This window comes from Bufo bufo, chromosome 3 (genome assembly GCF_905171765.1).
Source record: "Bufo bufo chromosome 3, aBufBuf1.1, whole genome shotgun sequence".
Lineage (NCBI taxonomy): Eukaryota > Metazoa > Chordata > Amphibia > Anura > Bufonidae > Bufo > Bufo bufo.
In genome coordinates, this window is record NC_053391.1 from 689,522,008 (window position 1) to 689,543,739 (window position 21,732).

General features: G+C 47.5%; 1 protein-coding gene across 1 annotated transcript in view; it reads right to left on the reverse strand.

The window, feature by feature from the left end:
• PIWIL1 (piwi like RNA-mediated gene silencing 1) overlaps window positions 1–21,732 on the reverse strand; it is a 135,604-nt gene that overhangs the window by 21,050 nt on the left and 92,822 nt on the right. The window contains exon 16 of the mRNA XM_040422529.1: window positions 4,986–5,056. Within this exon, the coding sequence (XP_040278463.1) occupies window positions 4,986–5,056 (71 nt within the window). The remainder of the gene's footprint in view (window positions 1–4,985; window positions 5,057–21,732) is intronic.

Genomic DNA, 21,732 nt, shown 5'->3' on the forward strand with positions numbered 1-21,732 from the left:
ACCTTCCGTCCTTTGTTTTTAATTTAGTTATTCCTTGTTTTAATTTCCTTTTTTCATTTATATATCTGAAAAATGTCTTATCCCCTTTTTTCATAGACTGAGCTAGTTTTTCTTCTGCCTGCGCTTTAGAAGTTCTTATAACTTGCTTGGCCTCTCTCTGCCTAATCTTGTAGATTTCCTTATCTTCATTGCTCTGGGTTTTTTTATAATTACAAAATGCTAGCTTTTTATTTTTAATGATTTGGGCCACTTCTGCTGAGTACCACAGTGGTCTCCTCCTTTTTTTGCTTTTACTGACAAGTCTAATGCAATTTTCTGTTGCCTTCAATAATGCACCTTTTAAAGTAGTCCCATTTCTCCTGAACTCCATGTAATCCGTTCCAGTCTGATAAGGACTCATTTATGACTAATTTCATTTTTGAAAAGTCTGTTTTTCTAAAATCTAAAACTTTTGTTTTTGTGTGGTGGGACTCTTTCACAGTTCTTATATTAAACCACACTGACTGGTGATCACTAGATCCCAAGTTTTCGCCTACAATGACATCATATACGAAAATCCCCATTTGTGAATACCAAATCCAAAATGGCCTCCCTCCGGGTTGGCTCCTCAACCACTTGTTGTAGAGATAACCCCAGTAGGGAATTTAGAATATCTGTACTCCTGGTAGAACTTGCTATTTTGGTTTTCCAGTTTATATCTGGAAGATTGAAATCTCCCATAATGATAACTTCTCCTTTCATGGTTATTTTAGCTATTTCTTTAACTAGTAGATCATCTAGTTCTTTAACTTGACCAGGTGGTCTAGACTCGGTAAATAGGCACATCTAATACAGCCAGGGAGACAGTACGAGGCCAAAAGGAACACCGGAACCATCCACATGAACAACCATGCTCTCCCCAGAGGGGAGGACAGTGAAGGAACAGCCTCTGAAGTCTGGCGGGGCAGAAGCCACATCGGAGTGATCTGTACCGAGCGGGAGCCAAACAGAGCCGGCGAGATAAGGTAGTCGAGACAGAGGCCGGCATAACACCCTCCAACCGAAAGGAGGAGTGGGCAACAGGGAAACCATAGGACAGCTCAAAAGCAGAACCCTGCTACACTGTGAGATGCCTGATTCACCGCCTCGCAGAAGGCGAATACCCTGAAGAACCCAAGGTGGAGGTCCTCCGGACCTGGGTAATCGAGCACCCAAGAGAATTTGGGTGACCTTCCCGAGAAAAGCGGCCCGCACCTGGTAGCAGATCAGACTGAAGCGTAGAGGCGCCAAGAGGAAGGACTCATACCACACTGCATCCGAAGAGGAGGAAATTGCAGCAGGCAAGGGAACCGCAGTCCTGCCAGAGCCAACGAAGAATTCGAGGGGCGCTGCAGACAACAGCACTCTCGACCATGTGACCACTAGCGCAGGGAAGCAATACCGCGGAAGGACGAATGGGCACGCATCTAGGAACCACGAACACTCCCTGGGATGAAGGGCCAACTAAATGAATGAGTACCCCCCAGCTCCGTGCAGCAGAGAGCAAGTAGAGCCCGTCCGGGTCAGGTGGACAGAATGAACTCCTTAGAGACGAGTGCAAGGTTTGTGGCAAGCATCGTATCCCAAGAAAACAAAAGTATGCCGCAGGAAGCAGGTGAGGCATACGTACAAGCAGCCCCGTAAGCAGTGAGAAGGCCAACCCACCTACAGGAGGAGAAGGCATACACGGCCCAAACAACGCACAAGAACGTCCGCTCACTGCAAAAAGGTTACTTCAGCGAAAAAAGGGGGCTCGCCACAGAGTGCCAAAGCATGTACGGAATTGCAAAGTGCAACCTGAAAGGGAGTTATGCACAAGCCTAGTATAGCATGCGATGGAACGCAAGCAGTCCGCCCCGAAAGGGGGAAATTGTACCTGGCAAACTGCAGTCGGCAAGAGTGCAAAGGCCGGTCCCAAAAGGGAGTGATGCCTAGGGCCGTACCTACTTCAGAGAAGCAGGACATACCCTATAATCCAGCATGAACGCAGGAGGTCCACCTAGTGAAAGGGGAACATGCACAGGGTTATCCTAGCATTAAGTGAGTGTGCAATAATACACCCAACACTGAACTTAGCGAGAGTGCAACTACTCTGCCAATGAAGGGGGACATGTACAAGTCCAGCACAGCCATACAAGGACAGCCGTGAATCTCATGAGCGTGCCAAATTCTGCCCATGGAATGAGGGGTGGTCACGCACAAGGCCAGCACCGTATCCAATGGGAGTGCAAGCGTTCCACCCATGTTAGAGGGCCATGCTCATGGCCAGCAACGTATCCGGTGAGAGTGTAGCATGCCGCCCAGAAAAAAGGGAGGGTAATGCACATGGCCAGCATCTCATCCAGGGAGAGTGCGAGCACCCCGCCATGTATGGGAGTCATACACATGGCCAGCAACGTACCGGCGAGAGACAAACACAGTCAGTGAGAATGTGTGTATGTCGCCTGAGGAAGGAAGGCATGCCCCTGGCTGGCAGCGAATCCAGCGAGAGTGCGTACACCACCCACGGAAGAGGGGTCATGCATATGGCCGACAGCGGATCCAGCGAGAGTGCAAGCACCCTGCCATGTATGGGAGTCATACACATGGCCAGCAACGTACTGGTGAGAGACAAACACAGTCAGTGAGAATGTGTGTATGTCACCTGAGGAAGGAAGGCATGCCCATGGCTGGCAGCGAATCCAGCGAGAGTGCGTACACCGCCCATGGAAGAGGGGTCATGCATATGGCCGACAGCGGATCCAGCGAGAGTGCAAGCACCCCGCCATGTATGGGGTACATGCACATGGCCAGCAACGTACCTGCGAGAAAACAACCACAGACAGAGGGATGTATGTATGCTGCCTGAGGGAAGGAGGCATACCCAAGGCCGACAGCGAATCCAATGAGAGTGCAGCATACCGCCTATGGAAGGGGGTCATGCCTATGGCCGGCAGCGAAACCAGTGAGAGTGCAGCATAGTAACATAGTACATAAGTACATCATAGCACATCAGTGAGAGTGCAGCATTCCGCCTATGGAAGGGGGTCGTGCACATAGCCAGTACCGTATCCGGTGAGAGTGCAGTATTCCGCCTAAAAAGGGGGGTCATGCACATGATCGGCAACAGATCCAGTGAGAGTGTAGCGTTCCGCCTAAAGAAGGGGGTCACGCACATGGCCGACAGCGAATCCAGTGAGAGCGCTGCGAAATGGCGGCGCCCGGCCGCACCGGAATACCAATGCCGGCCGGAGGCGAGGCCTTACTCCACAGCCGTCAGGAGCGGACCTCAGGCCTTGAGCAACACTTCGATAAGGAGATGGGGGGGACCCAGAGACCGGGTGCCTGTGCTGATTAGAGGAGAAGGCAGGCGACGCGCAGAAACTATGTCGCCGCTTCTGCAGCTAGCTGTGGGGAGACAGCCACTGGCTGCATGTCCTATGGGAGCCAGGCAGGGGGGGGGGGGGGAGGCAGAAGCAGATTGCCGCTCTGCGGCACCCCAGGGGCCAGGCACGCAGGAGACCAGCGTGGGGGGGTGGGGGACGTAGGGCTGGAGAAGCCAATCTCTCACCATAGCCGTCTTCACCCTCGGTCCATTCCAGCAGGGTCGCCCCTTCAGCTACTGGCACCGTAGTGGCAGGACGCTGGAAGAGGGACTTGGCGTGCGGGCGACCCTTGCGCTGGCGGGATGTAGGGGAGCTGAGCTGCCCTGATCCACCTTGCCTTCTGTGGGGGAGGCAGCAGTGCGGGTGACCGACACTGGCGCAGCTCAACCCCAGGAGAAACAGAGAGGTCTAGTGCATCTCTGTTGTCCCTGATGGTCTGGAACAAAAAGAAAAGAAAAAAGTAAAAATCAAAATTGAAACAAGGAGAAAACAGCCCTGCAGAGCAGGGAGTGTCTTGCCTCCTTGGACACTAAGCAAAAACTGGCAGTCTCTCTCTCCAGGCTGAGGGTATAGCTGTGGAGGAGGGGCTTAACAGCTTTCACTTAGTGTCACGCCTCCTATGGAGATGAGCTATACCCAAGGTCTTCTGTGTCCCCCAAGGAAACTGGGCGAGAAATATGACCGGTCACAAACGCAAAAGCAGAGGCCTGAAGCACTTTTAACAGTACTGGGCCTTGCTCAAGTAAGACTTTTAAACTGAAAAAAAGAGACTGTTTGAAATTCTGTTATTCCATTACATTTTCATACATTGTTTATTACGCAAACTTTGATGTAGATCAGGAAATTGTTTGAGTGAAACTCGTTCTGTTCAAAATTATTCAATGCTTTCCAACTGCTTAATTCATTTAGGCATACTTATGCATAGCAACATTTCGTGACGGGTTACAACAATTCTGACTTCGGATTTGTAATCCGCACACTCGATTTAGTATAGGACAAATAGCTTTTGCCCAGTAGCAGACAAAAAGTTTTTTTTTGTTGCGTGGTGTTATCACAGGCAATAATCAATTGTGATAAAATGGACCAGAAAACTATAAAACTGATATTAACTTTCGAAAATAGATTTTATTTCACTATTTAAAGGGGTTGTCTCACTTCAGCTGACGTGAAATTCGTCATCAGCGAAGTCACGCGAGACTTCATTGAATAACTTAGGCATTCGATTATTCAACTTGAAAACAATTTTAAAACTGGGAGCCAAAGTCGGTATTGGTACTTTTTGGTGCTTTTTCCTATATTGTTCAAGCCCAACTGCTGCTGGATTACAGGGTGGTCGTAACCATGGAAACAAGCAGTGAATAATGTGATGGAAAAATGGATCCAGCCAGCAAAGGAAGCAATATGGGCAATCACAATACATTAGTAAGTGCCTTGTATAAACTGCATCTACATGATAATTGCTGAAGGGAGAAAACCCCTTTAACATTTGTAAGGTTCAATGAACTGGATGAAATCTTTAAGTTCATATCTATCCAAACTTCTAGGACAAAATCACCTGGATGTGAAGTGACGGATTTCGCTTTTTATCGTACTTATCTTTACCTTGCAAACAGACTTTAAGACCATCGACGATCTCTTGCTTCTGGTCCTGGACAACACATCGGGAAAACCACCTACAAAAAAATTACAACAGTCACAAACATGCTTGTGGTTCTGAGGAAAGGGGAGAAAGCGGCTGCCAATAACTGAATAGATTCAGGCAGCTGAAATCTTACACCCAAATTCTGACTTCTCCCTGGCGGAGAGTCAGAAGGCACCCACACACATTAAATGGTCAGTCGCATGTAAACTGTCAGGTTCGGCTGATATGCATCTAATGTGTATGGTGTCTCTCGCTCTGGAGGGGAAACTTATTGTATGGCCCATGTTGGTTATGTATATTAACCCCTTCACACATTATCACATACATGTATGTGATGATGTGTGAGGGGATGTATGGAGTGAGCCTCTGCAGCGGGCCCGCTCCATATGCAGCAGGTATATGATACAGCTGGCACCTGCTCACTTGACCACTGAGTTGCCGCAATCAACGCTGATCGCAGTATCTGTAAGCTAAGGCAGATGGATGCGGCTCCCTCTGCCTTCCAGTCGGAGCCCCCGCAGTGAAATTGTAGGGCTCCGATTGGTTGCCATGGCAGCGTGGACGCTGCTGAAGTGCTCCAGGCCTGCCATAGAGCTCTGTATGGAGAAAGCTATGTAGGAGGCACAGTTCAGAATGGAGAGTGTACAAATCCTATTCACCCTAACAGATCTCTATTAGGGTGAATAGGAGAGGGGATCAAAAGATCCCATGTACTAGCACCCTATGGGGGATAATAGTAAAAAAAAAAAAAAAAAAAAAAAAGTGAGTAAAAATAAAACAAAATAAAAACACCAATATATTAATTAGTTTAAATAGCCTCTCTTTCCCAATTTTACATATAAAAATATATAAACAATAAAAAAAAATAAACATCACTGCGTCAGAAAATATCTGAACTATTAAGATATAAAAAAGGAATTTCCATGCGGTGAATGCAGTAACGGGGGGGGAAAAAAAATGAAAAACATGCAGTTTGCCTTTTTTTTTTTGTCATCTTGTCTCCAAAAAAAAATTATAACGATGATCAAAAAAGTCGTACGTACCACAAAAATGGTACCAATAAAAAAAATACAGTTCGCTATGCAAAAAACAAGCCCTCATTGCAGCTCTGTAGACCGAAATATAAAAAACTTATGGCTGTCAGAATATGGCAATGCAAAGAAAATGTTAACTTTTTTCAAAGGCTTTTATTTTTTTTTTAAAGTGGAAAAAGAAAAAACCTATACAAGTTTGGGATCGCAGTGTTCGTATTGAGCCGCAGAATAAGGAAGTCAGGTAATTTTTGACACACAGTGAATGCTGTGATGTCAAATCCCCAAATACCTTGGGGGAATTCAGTTTTTTTTCTTCAATTTTACCACACAGAATTTCTTTCCCCATTTTCCAATACAAGACATGGTAGATTAAATGGTGGCATTAAAAAATACATCTTGTCCGGCAAAAAATAAGCCCTCATATACAGTTGCAAGAAAAAGTACGTGAACACTTTGGAATGATATGGATTTCTGCACAATTTGGTCATAAAAGTGCAGCAATGTTTTTTTTGGACAGCAGTGGCTTCCTCTGTGGTATCCTCCCATGAAATCCATTCTTGCTTAGTGTTTTACGTATCGTAGATTCGCTAACAGGGATGTTAGCATATGCCAGAGACTTTTGTAAGTCTTTAGCTGACACTCTAGGATTCTTCTCCACCTCATTGAGCAGTCTGCGCTGTGCTCTTGCAGTCATCTTTACAGGACGGCCACTCCTAGGGAGAGTAGCAGCAGTGCTGAACTTTCTCCATTTCTAGACAATTTGTCTTACCGTGGACTGATAAACAGCAAGGCTTTTGGAGATACTTTTATAACCCTTTCCAGATTTATGCAAGTCAACAATTCTTAATCGTAGGTCTTCTGAGAGCTCTTTTGTACGAGGCATCATTCACATCAGGCAATGCTTCTTGTGAAAAGCAAACCCAGAACTGGTGTGTGTTTTTTATAGGGCAGGGCAGCTGTAACCAACACCTCCAATCTCATCTCATTGATTGGACTCCAGTTGGCTGACACCTCACTCCAATTAGCTCTTGGAGATGTCATTAGTCTAGGGGTTCACATACTTTTTCCACCTGCACTGTGAATGTTTACATGGTGTGTTCAATAAAAACATGGTAACATGTACAGTAATTCTTTGTGTGTTATTAGTTTAAGCCGACTGTGATTGTCTATTATTGTGACTTAGATGAAGATCAGATCACATTTTATGACCAATTTGTGCAGAAATCCAGATCATTCCAAAGGGTTCACATACTTTTTCTTGCAACTATAGCTATGGGAATGGAAAAACTTGACGATTATTGGAATGTGGGGATGAAAAATCCAAAATGCAAAAATGAAGGGGTTAAACTTTAAATTAAATCTTAAAAAATAAAATACGCAAGGAATAATATGTACAATATATAAACTCTATAAATTTTATACATTTAATGAGAAAGTATAACGATGACAAAAGAGATATAAAAAAAAATTATTTCCCTGAAACATTACAATCGCCAAAACTATGAATGAACAAAACATAATGCTGAATAAAGAGATCACAGAACTATAAATCCAAAATGCTATCAAACAAATCAAAAATGGAAAAGCACCGGGTCCAGGCGGTTACACAGGAGAATTTTACAAAACACTCACCCCAAGTTCACACTTGCGTGTTTTACAGCGCGTTCGAACGCGCTGTAAAACACATAACCGATGCAAACCAATGCTTCCCTATGGGACTGGTTCACATTTTCGCGTTTTTTCTGCGCGTTCGAACGCGCTGAAAAACGCCTGACGCATAAACAAGTTCTTGAGCTTCTTTGGGGCGTTTTGTCGCGCGTTTGCGGCCATAGGACACTGCTGTCAATCACACAAACGCGCGTAATATGCGCGCTGACTATGGACAAAAACGCGCGACAAAAACACGCATATCAAATACGCTCAGGTCTGAACCCAGTGTCAAAGATAACATCACATAACATTTGTGTTTTTAATATTTTTCTTCCCGGAGTCATAATTTTTTTTCTTTTTCCGTTCACATAGTATGAGGGCTTGTTTTTTGCGGAACACGTTGTACTTTCTAATGCCGCCATTTACTATGGTATACAATGTAGTGGGAAGCAGAAAAAGAATTCCAAATAGGGTGGAATTGAGAAAAAAAAATATTTCCACCACAGTTATGGGTTTTGTCCCTACGGCGTTCTCTTTGCAGAATAACTGACCTGTGGCCTTCATTCTCAGGATAAGTACAATTACAACGATACCACATATGCGTTGGTTTTTTGTGTTGAAAAAAATGCCATATGCAGACCCCCATAACTTTTTTTTTTATATATATAATCTTTTGTGATTTTCAATTACGGTACATAAAAATAAAAGTTATAACAAATGCAAGTCATAAAAAAATAAATCTATATATAACATTAATATTAAGACAGGTGTAGCACGCACATATTTTTACATTTTTTATAAATGTTATAGTTTGTCTACTGAGCTGTGTGGAGGCTTATTTTGTGGAACGATCTGTAGTTTTTATTGATAATATTTTGGAGTGTGTGAGACTTCATCACATTTTATTAAATTCGAATTGGCCATTTTGATTTTTTTTTTCCCCCGTTAGCCCAATTAGTTTTTTTTATGGCTTATATTATATTTCCATAGAACTACAGTATGGCTCCAAATTGCCGTTCTCCTATGTTGACCTGCTAGCCAACAAAGGAACTGCAGCTCTAATACGCTAGGTTTCTCAGAGTATTAGAATTAATGTCCAGCTTCGGTCACTGCACAGGGAAGCCGGTCTTAACCCAGAAGCGTCTCTTTTCCAGGTTTTTCACCATTTAGATGCCATGGTTGCATTTGACCTTGGCATCTAAAGGCTTTAATGCCTGCGATCGGCATTATTGACTGCCGCAGACATGAGCCACGGGCATCTGCTGTTTGAAACATGTCTAAACACATGTACAGCGCTGGGAGCCTGAGGGTTAACAACATACTACATACAGGCAAATTACCACTACATTCTAGTATTGTTCACATAAAATTACTACCAAAAATAGGCATTCCTGGATTATAGAGACCAATTCTTTCCTTAAAGGGGTTGGCCACTTTCTGGCTACTTGTGCCCAATGTGTATGTAAGATGATTATATGGCACTCACTAATATAGTCTTTGTTGAAATTCTGCACCATTTTCTATATTTCATAAGGTATGCTCCCTCGTTTGCCAAGTCTTTTGTACTGTCCACACAGAGGTCATGTCGATAAGATAGCTGCTGATGGAGGGTCATGTGACCAGACAAATCAACTCCATGTGATGCCCTGTGCATTCAAACGCACTGCACCAAGCTCTCAACAGAACTAGTGTAGATGGCAGGTGCAGTGTATTTGAACAGAAGAGACATCACATGGAGGTGATCTGCCTGGTCACATGACCCTCCATCAGGCGCCATCTTATGGACAGGACCTCTATGTGGACAGCACAAAAGACTTGGCAAACAAGGGGGTTTACCTCATGAAATATAGAAAATGGTGCAGAATTTCAACAAAGACTATGTTAGTAAGTGCCATATAAGCATCTCACAAAATCTATTGGTTAAAAGTAACTAGGAAGTGACCAACCCCTTTAACACTTTCAGTAACGGGCCACTTTTCACCTTAAATCCCAGGTCGATTTTTGCAAATCTGACGTTTCACTTTATTGTGGTAATAACTTTGAAACGTTTTTACTTATCCAGGCCATTCTGAGATTGTTTTCTCGTGACACATTGTACTTCATGACCGTGGTAAATTTGATTCGATATATTTCACCTTTATTTATAAAATAATCCCAAATTAAACAAAAAATTAGGAAAAATTTACAATTATCTAAATTTGAATTTCTCTACTTTTAAGGGTTCATTCACACAAACGTTTTTTCCATTCCACATACAGGCAGTTTTTAACATTCCGTATACAAAACTATTCATTTCAATAGATCCACAAAAAAAAAAAAACGTAAGTGTCTCAGGGTGCATTCCGTTTCTGTATGTCTGTATTTCCGTTTTGCTAAAAAGGAGATTTTTTGTGAAACTCACCTGTAAAATCTTTTTCTCGTCTTTTCCATTGGGGGACACAGACCATGGGTATAGCTTATAGGTATTACTAGGAGGGACACTATGCAAATATAAAAGAGAGCTCCTCTTCCTCGGGCATTACCCCCAAGCTCTACCAGGAGGAAGTCAGACGTTGCAAAAGCAGTAGGAGAAAAATAAATAATGGAAACAATCTAACCAAAGCCCATGAGGTCCAACCACAAACAAAACTAAACTGAACTGGACCTCTCCTGCAACAGGCAGAATGGGTGGGAGCTGTGTCCCCCAATAGGAAAGACGAGAAAAAGATTTTACAGGTGAGTTTCACAAAAAAATCTCCTTTTCTCGTACATTCCATTGGGGGACACAGACCATGGGACGTCCCAAAACAGTCCATGGGGTGGGAAAAACTCAGCACCGCCAGGAGGAACGTCCAACGGTCAAACAGGAACCACAGCCTGCAAAACCCTGCGGCCCAAGACAGCATCAGCCGAAGCCAGCGAATGCAACTGATAGTGTTATGGACTATTAATACAAAATGGATACTTGCTTGTTGAGGACTATGTTTAGCTAAGATGGCGGCCAGGCATTCAGCCAACACCTATAAACTAGAATCTTACTTTGTGTTTTATCATGTGTTTCTTTGTGGTTTCCGTTCAGATCAAGCAAGCAGTTACAAAGAGGTTTCCGTTCAGCTCAAGCAAGCAGTTACAAAGAAAGAAGAAGTAGTAACGGTTTCTCCCACGAGCAAGGGGGGAGGGGGGAGGAATTTACTCTGGCCGTCAAGGTTACAGAAAAGTATAGTGTTCGTAGCCAATAGAAAAGATATACTCTATCTTTCACCCCCCCCCCTCCCACTTCTTCATGTCGTAAAACCTATGCTGTTTTCAGAAAATAAACCAGAGATTCTGTTTTAACTCCGTACTGTGAGTTGTCTCAGATTTGATCTCTCCGTGCACGTACATTAATTAATTTGGAGCAGTACATCAACCGAACTGGCAGCTTGGCCAGAACCAGAACAATAGAACTTCGTGAAGGTATGTAAGGACGACCAGGTGGCCGCCTTACACAGCTGAGACGCAGAGGCACGATTGCGCCTTGCCCAGGAAGCTCCCACTGCCCTAGTGGAGTGAGCGGTAATCCGAGCCGGTGGAACCCTACCACGGGCGCGATAAGCCTCGAACGGATCAATCGCGCCACAGTGACCTTGGAGGCCGCCAGACCCTTACGAGGTCCCTCGGGAATCACAAAGAGGGAGTCTGAACGGCGAACGGAGGCGGTAGCCATCAGATACACCTTCAGGGCCCGGACGACATCCAGGGAATGGAGAGCGCGTTCCTTGGGGTTTGCCGGAGAAGGACAAAAGGAGGGCAGGAAAAGATCCTCGTTAAGGTGAAATGGAGAGACCACCTTGGGCAAAAAGGAGGGAACCGGACGGAGCACCACCATATCCTGGTGAAAAAACAGAAAAGGCTCCTGGCAGGAAAGAGCGGCTAGCTCCGATACCCGCCTGATAGAAGTTATGGCTACCAGGAAGACCACTTTCCAAGTGAGAAAGGTCAGGGAAACCTCCCTCAGAGGCTCGAAGGGGGTCGTCTGGAGGGCGCGCAGGACCAAGTTGAGATCCCAAGGAGGTAAAGGGGAGACGTATGGAGGAACCGAATGCGCCACCCCCTGAAGAAAAGTCCTCACCGGACCCAGGAGAGCCAGGGACCTCTGAAAAAGGACGGTCAGAGCTGAAACTTGACCCTTCAGGGAACTCCGCGACAGTCCCAACTCGAGACCGGACTGAAGAAATGAGAGCACCGTAGGGACAGAAAAACGAAGGGGAGGAAAACCAGAGTTCTCACAAAAGGCAAGAAAGGCCTTCCAGGTACGATAGTAAATCCGGGAGGAAGCCGGCTTCCTCGCTCTGATCATGGTTCTAAACACCGAACCCCTTCTTCAGGATGGCGGTTTCAACAGCCAAGCCGTTAAACAAAGAGACTGTAAATTCCGGTGGAAGAGACAGTAGATCTTCTGTCGGGAAGAGGCCGCGGGTCGTCCGCCAGCATCCGAGCCACGTCCGCGAACCCGGGGCGACGAGAACGGTCGGAATCCCCTCCACCTCGATCTTGCGTAGAACCTTCGGCAGCAGAGGAAGTGGAGGGAAGACATAGAGGCGGCGAAGTCCCGCCACGAAGACACCAACGCGTCCACCCCGTACGCCTTCGGATCCCGGGCGAGAGTCAGGAACACCGGGAGCTTGTTGTTGAGCCTGGACGCCATCAGGTCCACATCCGGACGGCCCCACCGGCGGCAGACGTCTTCGAATACATCCAGATGCAGAGACCACTCGCCCGGATCCCCCTTGTTGCGGCTTAGAAAGTCGCTGACAACACCGGAACGTGAGACTCCGCCCACAGCAGAATTCTCCTCACCTTCTGCATCACTGCCCAGCTGCGGGTCCCGCCTTGATGATTGATGTAAGCCACAGCATTGTCCGACTGAATCCTTACCGGGCGGCCGGCCAGGAGAGGAGTCCAATGGGAGAGGGAGTGGAAAATCGCTCTCAGCTCCAGGATGTTGATCGGGAGGCGAGATTCCGCCGCCGACCAAACCCCCTGAACTGTGTGGGACAGGAGAACGCCGCCCCAACCCCGGAGGCTGGCATCGGTGGTGACGATCGTCCAGGAGAACGGGAGGAAAGATCTTCCTGACGTCAGGTTCATAGGAGACAGCCACCAAGGAAGAGCAGCCCGAACCCACCGAGATAGGCGGATGCGAGCATCCAGACCACGAGAGGTCTTGTCCCAGAGGGAAAGGATCTCCTGTTGCAGCAAACAAGTGTGAAACTGGGCATATGGAACGGCCTCGAAAGAGGCTACCATAAGGCCCAGGACCCGCATGCACTCCCGGATGGAGAGACACGGGGAGCGCAGCAGGTGCGACACTGCCCCCTGGATCTGGGAGGACTAGGAGACTGGAAGAAAAACTCTGGCGGCCGAGGTATCCAAAACCATCCCCAGGAAGGAGAGCTTCTGGGACGGGAGGAGAGAGGATTTTGGGAAGTTGATCAGCCAGCCGAACTGTTCCAGAGTCTGAACAGTGATCCGCAGGCAGAGGACAGCGTCCGGAAGCAAGGGGGCCTTTATCAGGATGTCGTCCAGGTAGGGCAGCAAAGGAATGCCCCTGGTGCGAAGAAGCGCCATGAGCGGCGCTAGGATCTTGGTAAAGACCCGAGGGGCGGTCGCTAACCCGAAAGGAAGGGTGACAAACTGAAAGTGCCGGCCACCAATGGCGAAGCGCAGGAATCGTTGGTGAGATTCTGCGATCGGGACATGCAGATAGGCGTCCTGGATGTCTACGGAGACGAGGAACTCCCCTGGAAGGAGAGAAACAATTACGGAGCGGAGGGATTCCATTCAAAACCTCCGCACCGGCAGAAACCTGTTGAGCAGCTTTAGTTTCAGGATCGGACGCACCGACCCCTCCTTCTTTGGGACCACGAACAGGTTTGAATAGAAACCTGTGCCCTGTTCCTCTGGGGGAACTGGGGTAATAACGCCCCAGTCCAGAAGGGAGGAAACGGCCATCAAGAGGTCCGAGGCTCGGGCGGGATCCCCCGGAACGAGAGAAGGGAAAAAACGTTCCGGCGGTCTGGACGCGAATTCTATCTTGTAACCTGATGTTACAATTTCTAGAGTCCATGTGTCCTGAACATGAGCCCTCCAAATCTGCTGATGAGAGCAGGCGGCCCCCCACCACGAGGGGTGGGGGCGCCCCTTCATGCGAAAGACTGCTTGGGAGCAGCAGGGCAGGCCGACTGTGCCCTCTGGCGCCAGGAAGGTTGGGGCTTGAAGGAGGGCTTTTTGCGGGAGTCCTGAGAGCCCCCCCAGCGGAGGAAGCAGGCGACGTCCTACTAGACGAGAAGCGACGAAAGGACTGGTACCGGAAGCAGGAGGACCTGGTCCGAAAAATGCGCTTGGACCTGGGTTGGGGAAGATGAGTGCTCTTGCCCCCAGTGGCGGCAGAGATGAACTCGTCCAGCTGAGCCCCAAAAAGTCTGGAACCCCCAAAGGGGATATTAGCAAGGGAGCGTTTGGAAGAGGCGTCAGCGTCCCACACCTTTAACAAGACCTCTCTGCGCTGAATTACCGAGAGGGCTGACATGCGGGCAAAGAGGGAAGCAATGTCCATGGAAGCTTCGCAAAGGAACTTGGAAGCCTGAGACATCTGGAGAACCAAATCCAGTGTGTCAGCAGACGCCTCTTGTTCCGCCAGGTCTTGGTGGTGGCGATGTAACCACACTGAAAGGGCTCTGGCCACCCATGCCGAGGCAAAAGCAGGCCTAAGGACGTGTCTGCCAATGAGAAAATGTACTTGGAAAGAGTCTATGCGCCTGTCTACTGCGTCCTGCAAAGAGGAGCCGTCTAAGACAGGGAGGGCCGTGTTCTTGGCTAATCTGGCCACCGGGGGATCCACCTTGGGGGGAGAAGACCACTTCTCCACACTGCCAGCCGGAAAAGGATAAAGCATATCCATGCGTTTGGTGGCCGAGAACTTTTGATTAGGATGGTCCCAGGCCCTGGATATGACCGCGGAAAATTCCTCATGGACAGGAAACGCGGCAGCCTCCGGCTTCTTGGGCAGGAAAAGGGCGAACTCCCGACTAGTGAAAGCAGGAGAATCCCCTTGGAGGTTAAAGGTGTCACGGACAGCCGCCACTAAGTCAGCCACCATGGTGGAGAGCTTAGGCGAGGGGTCCCCTTCTATGACCTCGTCCGAGCCGGACAATTCCCCTTCAAACTTGCGCTCCCCTAGGGGGGAAGGGGGGGAGAGAGTCGTCCGAACAAGCCTCTAGACGAGGGGGGGGGGAGGAGTCATCCGAGGAGGGATGCTGCCGCTCACGCTGCCTCTTAGTAGTCAGGCGACCTCTGCGGGAACCACCGAGAGGAGATTGAGTGGTTGGCGCCACAGGATTGGAAACTGCCATACGTTACATAAAGGACATGGCTGCCTTGGCGACTAAGGCCAAATCAGCGGCCGCGCTGGACATGGCAGACACCCAAGCGGGAACCGCAGGCTCCGTAGGGACAGAAGGGGAACTGGACTTGGCAAGGGAAGGAGGAGAGGGATGATCCTGTTCAGGGGCAGGGCAGGAGGCACAGATACCAGAGACAGAAAGTGGCAGAAGACACTTCATACAGGACCCCATTGGGATCCGAAAAGAGGTCTAGGCAGATTTAAGAAGGGCCCCAGGCTTAGGCATGATGGCAACCACAACCCGTGCAAAAAGAAAGAAGGGCTAAACAATCCTACCACCCAGGCAACACACAGACATCCACCGGAGGAGCAGAGAGCAGCAGGAGCTTCTCAGGAAGCGGAGGAAGGCGCCAAAGCGAAGCGCTGAGGCTCTGCCCCCAGGACACGTCATAGAAACTGGAAGGTAGAGCGTGCACGCTTTATGTAAAAAATCGCCGCCCCCCCAGTCGTCCGCTGCTGAAAAGCGGCGCGACTGGGTATAAATAGAGGCCGGTGGAAGACCCCCAGCGCCGGAGGTCCTCAGAATAAGCGGGGAGCCCACCGCTGGCCGGGAGCTGCCAGAGAGAGGACTCCGCCCCAAATCAGGGCCGGCGTTGCAGGCAGGGAGATAATGGTATAGTGCCTCCAGGTGCCCCTTCCAGGACGAAAACACCCATCTCCCACTCACTCAGGCAGCCCATCCATTCCCCAGAATCAGTGTCAGGAGCCAGCCGCCACCAGATCCCAGAAAGGGGGGGGGGGGGGGGGGGGGGGGCGGCAGAGGGGAAACCGTACTTATCTGCTCCAGCAGTCTTCTCCCTCTGTTCTGTACCAACAGGGCTCACCTCTTCAGACATCTGACTCACCTGAGTACAGTGCTCTGGATGGAGGGCAGCAGCAGGTGACCCAGGAGCTGGTGGGATGCCGGAGCTAACAGGTCGAGCCCGGATCCGCTTGTCTTCTTTGGGGGGGGGGGGGGGGGGGAAGGAGGCGGCCAGGCAGCGTCCAACAGAAGGCGGCGGGCACTCCACGGGGGACCAGGAAGGCGCAATGCCGACCTGTGTCCCCATCTAGAAAGAAAATAACAAACTGGAGTAGAATTAACAGAAGTGTCAACCTCCTTCACCGGACACTAAGCAAAGACTGAGTTCCTCCTGGTGGAGCCTGGGAGTATAGCCCGAGGAGGAGTGTCCCTCCTAGTAATACCTCTAAGCTATACCCATTGTCTGTGTCCCCCAATGGAATGTATGAGAAAGTCAGAACATGTCCTATTATTGTCCGCATTATGGACAAGGATAGTACTGTTCTATGAAGGACCAGCTGTTTCGTTACACAAAATACGGAATGCACATGGATGTCATCTGTATTTTTTGCGGATCCGTTTTTGCGTACCGCAAAATACATACTGTCGTGTGCATGAGCCCTAAGGCCTCTTGCACACAACCGTATGGCCTTTTCAGTATTTTGCAATCTGAAAAAAAACGGATCCGCAAACAAATGCGGATGACGTCCGTGTGCATTCCCTATTTTTGTGGAACGGAACAGCTGGCCCCTGATAGAACAGTCCTATCCTTGTCCGTTATGCGGATAATAATAGGACATGATCTATCTTTGAATGGAACGAAGAAACTGAAAGCATACGGAGTACCTTCACTTTTTTTGCGGATCCATTGAAATGAATGGTTCTGTATACAGAACGCAAAAAACGGAACGTAAACAGAGGCCTAAGACAGAAAGTAATACCTCATAATGGTTATCAAACATTCCCCATATGTCTGCTTTATGTTGGCATAATTTTATAAATGTCAGTTTATTTTTTTAGGACGTTAGAAGGCTTAAAAGTTTAGAAGCCATCTTTCAAATTTTCAAAAGCATTTTTTTAAGCACCAATTCAGTTATAAAGTGTTTTTCAGGGTCTCTTTGATTTTCCTAGGTATTTTGTGATGGGCATAGTGAGTTCATGGAACTTTTTACAAAGTCTCATATTCCACTAACTTGTGACAAAAAATAAAAACTTCCATGAACTCACTATGCCCATCACGAAATATCTTGGGGTGTCTTCTTTCCAAAATGGGGTCACTTGTGGGGTAGTTATACTGCCCTTGCATTTTAGGGGCCCTAATGTGTGAGAAGTAGTTTGAAATCAAAATGTGTAAAAAATGCCCTGTGAAATCCGAAAGGTGCTCTTTGGAATGTGGGCCCCTTTGCCCACCTAGGCTGCAAAAAAGTGTCACACATCTGGTATCGCCATAGTCAGAAGAAGTAGGGAAATGTGTTTTGGGGTGTCTTTTTACATATACCCATGCTGGGTGAGAGAAATATCTCGGCAAAAGACAACTTTTCCCATTTTTTTTTTATACAAAGTTGTCTTTTGCCAAGATATTTCTCTCACCCAGCATGGGTATATGTAAAATGACACCCCAAAACAAATTGCCCAACTTCTCCTGAGTACGGCAATACCACATGTGTCACACTTTTTTGCAGCCTAGGTGGGCAAAGGGGCCCACATTCCAAAGAGCACCTTTCGGATTTCACAGGGCATTTTTTACACATTTTGATTTCAAACTACTTCTCAAGCATTCGTGCCACTAAAATGCCAGGGCAGTATAACTACCCCACAAGTGACCCCATTTTGGAAAGAAGACACCCCAAGGTATTTTCGTGATGGGCATAGTGAGTTCATGGAAGTTTTTATTTTTTGTCACAAGTTAGTGGAATATGAGACTTTGTAAGGAAAAAAAAAATAAAAAAAAATAAAATATAAAAATCATCATTTTCCGCTAACTTGTGACAAAAAATAAAAAGTTCTATGAACTCACTATGCCCATCAGCGAATACCTTAGGGTGTCTACTTTCCGAAATGGGGTTATTTGTGGGGTGTTTGTACTGTCTGGCCATTGTAGAACCTCAGGAAACATGACAGGTGCTCAGAAAGTCAGAGCTGCATCAAAATGCGGAAATTCACATTTTTGTACCATAGTTTGTAAACGCTATAACTTTTACCCAAACCATTAATTTTTTTTTTTAATCAAAGACATGTAGAAGAATAAATTTAGAGAAAAATTTATATATAGATGTCGTTTTTAAAAAAAAAATATACTACTGAAAGTGAAAAATGTCATTTTTTGCAAAAATTTCATTAAATTTCGATTAATAACAAAAAAAAGTAAAAATGTCAGCAGCAATGAAATACCACCAAATGAAAGCTCTATTAGTGAGAAGAAAAGGAGGTAAAATTCATTTGGGTGGTAAGTTGCATGACCGAGCAATAAACGGTGAAAGTAGTATAGGTCAGAAGTGTAAAAAGTGGTCTGGTTATTAAGGGTGTTTAAAGAGAGTCTGTCACCAGATTGTGACCTTATAGACCGCTTACATAGCGCTCTAGCATTGCAGTCTATGATTCTAATGGTACCTTTGATGTTTTCTTGTGAAGTTCCCCCAAGGCAAAAACGGACTTTTATTCATGTGTAAATTAGGGCTCGCAAGTGCCCAGGGCGGCGTTCACCTCGTTGGTGCCCAGGCTGTTCTGGCTCTTTTCGTCATATCCCTGCCCCAGCCTCTTCATCTGCCCGCCCCGCTCTTCCTTTGCGTCCTCCTTCTCTGCAGCGAGATCCCGCGGCAGCACTATCCATTGCTTGGCCGGGGCATGCGCACTGCGATGCCCATTGTGGGTGTCTCTGGTCCGCCTCCTCGCCATTGGCCGGCGCATGCGCAGTTGCTACTGCGATGCCGTGCCCACAATGGGCATCGCAGTGCGCATGTCCCGGCCAAGCAATTGATAGTGCAGGCGCGGGATCTCGCTGCAGAGAAGGAGGACGCAAAGGAAGAGCGAGGCGGGCAGAGGAAGAGGCTGGAATATGACGAAAAGAGGCAGAACAGCCTGGGCACCAACGAGGTGAACGCCGCCCTGGGCACTTGCGAGCCCTAATTTACATATGAATAAAAGTCAGTTTTTGCCTTGGGGGAACTTCACAAGAAAACATCAAAGGTACCATTAGAATCATAGACTGCTATGCTAGAGCGCTATGTAAGTGGTCTATAAGGTCACAATCTGGTGACAGACTCCCTTTAAGCTAGGGGAGCTGAGGTGGTTAAGGGGGGTACTGAGCACTTTGACCCTTTGATGGGATTTGGAAACACTTGGCTGTAAAAATAAAAAGTTTTGTTTCTTCCAATAAAATGTTGCTTTAGCCCCAAATGTTTCATTTTCACAAGGGGTAACAGGAGAAAAATCACCCCATTATTTGTTACCCATTTTCTCATACAGCAATAGTTTCAATGACTGCATCAGAAAAACCCCTCTGTTTCAACAGAAAGTTTCAACAGCCACGCCGTTCAACGTAGCGTATCTAAACTCTGATGGAAGACTGGGCCTTGGGAGAGCAGGTTGGCTTTGAGTGGAAGAGGCCACAGAGCATCTCCCAGAAGAAGAATGAGCTCTGAGTACCAAGCACGTCGAGGCCAGTCTGAAGCCCTCCATCCTGATTCTGCGCAGGATCCGAGGCAGGAGTGGTAAGGGTGGGAACATGTAAAGGAACGAGAAGCTGTCCCATAGTGCCACGAGAGCGTCTACGTCGTACGCCGCTGGATCTCTTGCAAGAGACAAGAAGCACAGGAGCTTGCGATTGAGTCTGGACGCCATCCAGTCCACTTCCGGACATTCCCACCGGAGACAGAGCCTCGAACACCTCTGGATGGAGAGACCACTTTCCCGGGTCCACCGTTGTCAGGCTGAGAAAGTCTGCCATCCAATTGTCCACTCCTGGAATGTAGACTGCCGAAATCACCGTAACATGGGATTCCGCCCACCGTAGAATCTTCGCAGACTCCTGCATCACCGCAAGGCCGAGAGTCCCCACTTGGTGGTTGATATAAGCCACAGCCGTGGCATTGTCCGATTGTACTCTGATCGGACGACCCTGCAGGAGGGGAGTCCAATGGCGAAGGGAGAGATAGATGGCTCAGAGTTCAAAGATGTTGATGGGCAGTTTGGACTCAGATGGAGACCAAACACCATGGACCGTCCGTGTGGCGAAGACCCTGCCCCAACCGTGGAGGCTGGCATCGGTTGTAATGATCGTCCATGTCACTAAAAGGAAGGATTTCCCCTGTAGTCAGGTGCGCAGTCGCGGACCACCAACTGAGAGCCGCACGAGACAGACAAATCCCTGTGATCCACGGATTTGTCCCAGGAAGACAAAATGGCCCGCTGAAAACACCTGGTGTGGAATTGAGCGAAAGGTATGGCGTCGGCCACCATCACGCCCAGCACCCGCATACAATTGCAGATGGACGTACTGCGGCGCTGGAGTAGCAGACGTACCGACCTCTGAATGTCCAGTCTCTTGTCCAGTGGCAGGCGCACCACGGCTGCACCTGAATCTAATATCATGCCAAGGAACCTGACCTGAGTGGCGGGACACAGGAAGGACTTATCCAAATTGACTATCCATCCGAAGCGGGATAGTGTGCTCAAAGTGATCCGAAGACTCTACTCGCATTGAGAGACTGTAGGAGCCTTGATCAAGATGTCATCCAGATATGCGAGTAGATTAATGCCCCTGAATCGCAGAAGGACCAGAAGGGGAGCGAGTACCTTTGTGAGCACTCGCGGAGCTGTCGCCAGGCTGAATGGCAGGGCGACAAACTGGCAATGGCACGAATGAATGGCAAACCAAAGAAAACATTGATGAACGATTGCGATAAGAATGTGTAAGTAGGCATCCTGGATGTTTATGGACGCCATTGTAGTATTGTTAAATGTTTATTAACACTGTATAATGAGACATGCAACTCATAGATTTTCTATAGTATGGGTCACCACATAAAACCAATATATCCCCCGTAATGCTGTGGGTTTTGGTGCGCATGACAGCATCACCATGCGTGCGCTTGCGCCGTCATCCTCTGAGATAGAGTGTCGGTGAGTTCAATGCACATCATGAGTGACGTCAGTGATTGCCCTCTCGGATACTCGACTCAGGGTGAGGGCGGGAGCCGCCTTACGTAGTAGGAAGAGGCGGGTCATGCGCCGCATTCATTACCTGAACAGCATAAGGCAATTACGTACAACACATGACCGCACACAAGACCCCTATTCAGGCCCGTGATAGGACAACATGTAATTTAAATACCCCACTATTTTCCCCATTAAAAGTTCACTCCTCCTGAGGAAGTCATTGACGACGAAACGCGCGTCGAGGAGCGGTACCTTCGTCTATATCGTCACCACACAGGTATTGACAGACTACACATCTTTGTCTATCATTATGCATTAGTCACTTTACATTGAATTAGACAGATATTGGGGCAGATATGCACTTCAATTTAGCAGGGATTACCATACCCTGCAGTTCATTAAGTCATGCACATTGTGTTTCCCTCATATACTGATTTGTTACCCATGTGGATGTATTGTACTAGTAATTGGACGCTATAGATGCAGTACTAAAAACATTTTGCAAACTTGTACCATATGTTATTCATGATAGTGTTTTGTACACTTTTAATTACCAATAAATATATATTTTATATGTAAGGAATTATGTATACTCTTGGTTGTTGTTGTCATAGAATGTATGTAACATTCCTTTTTGAAAACAATAAAAGATATGTAAAAAA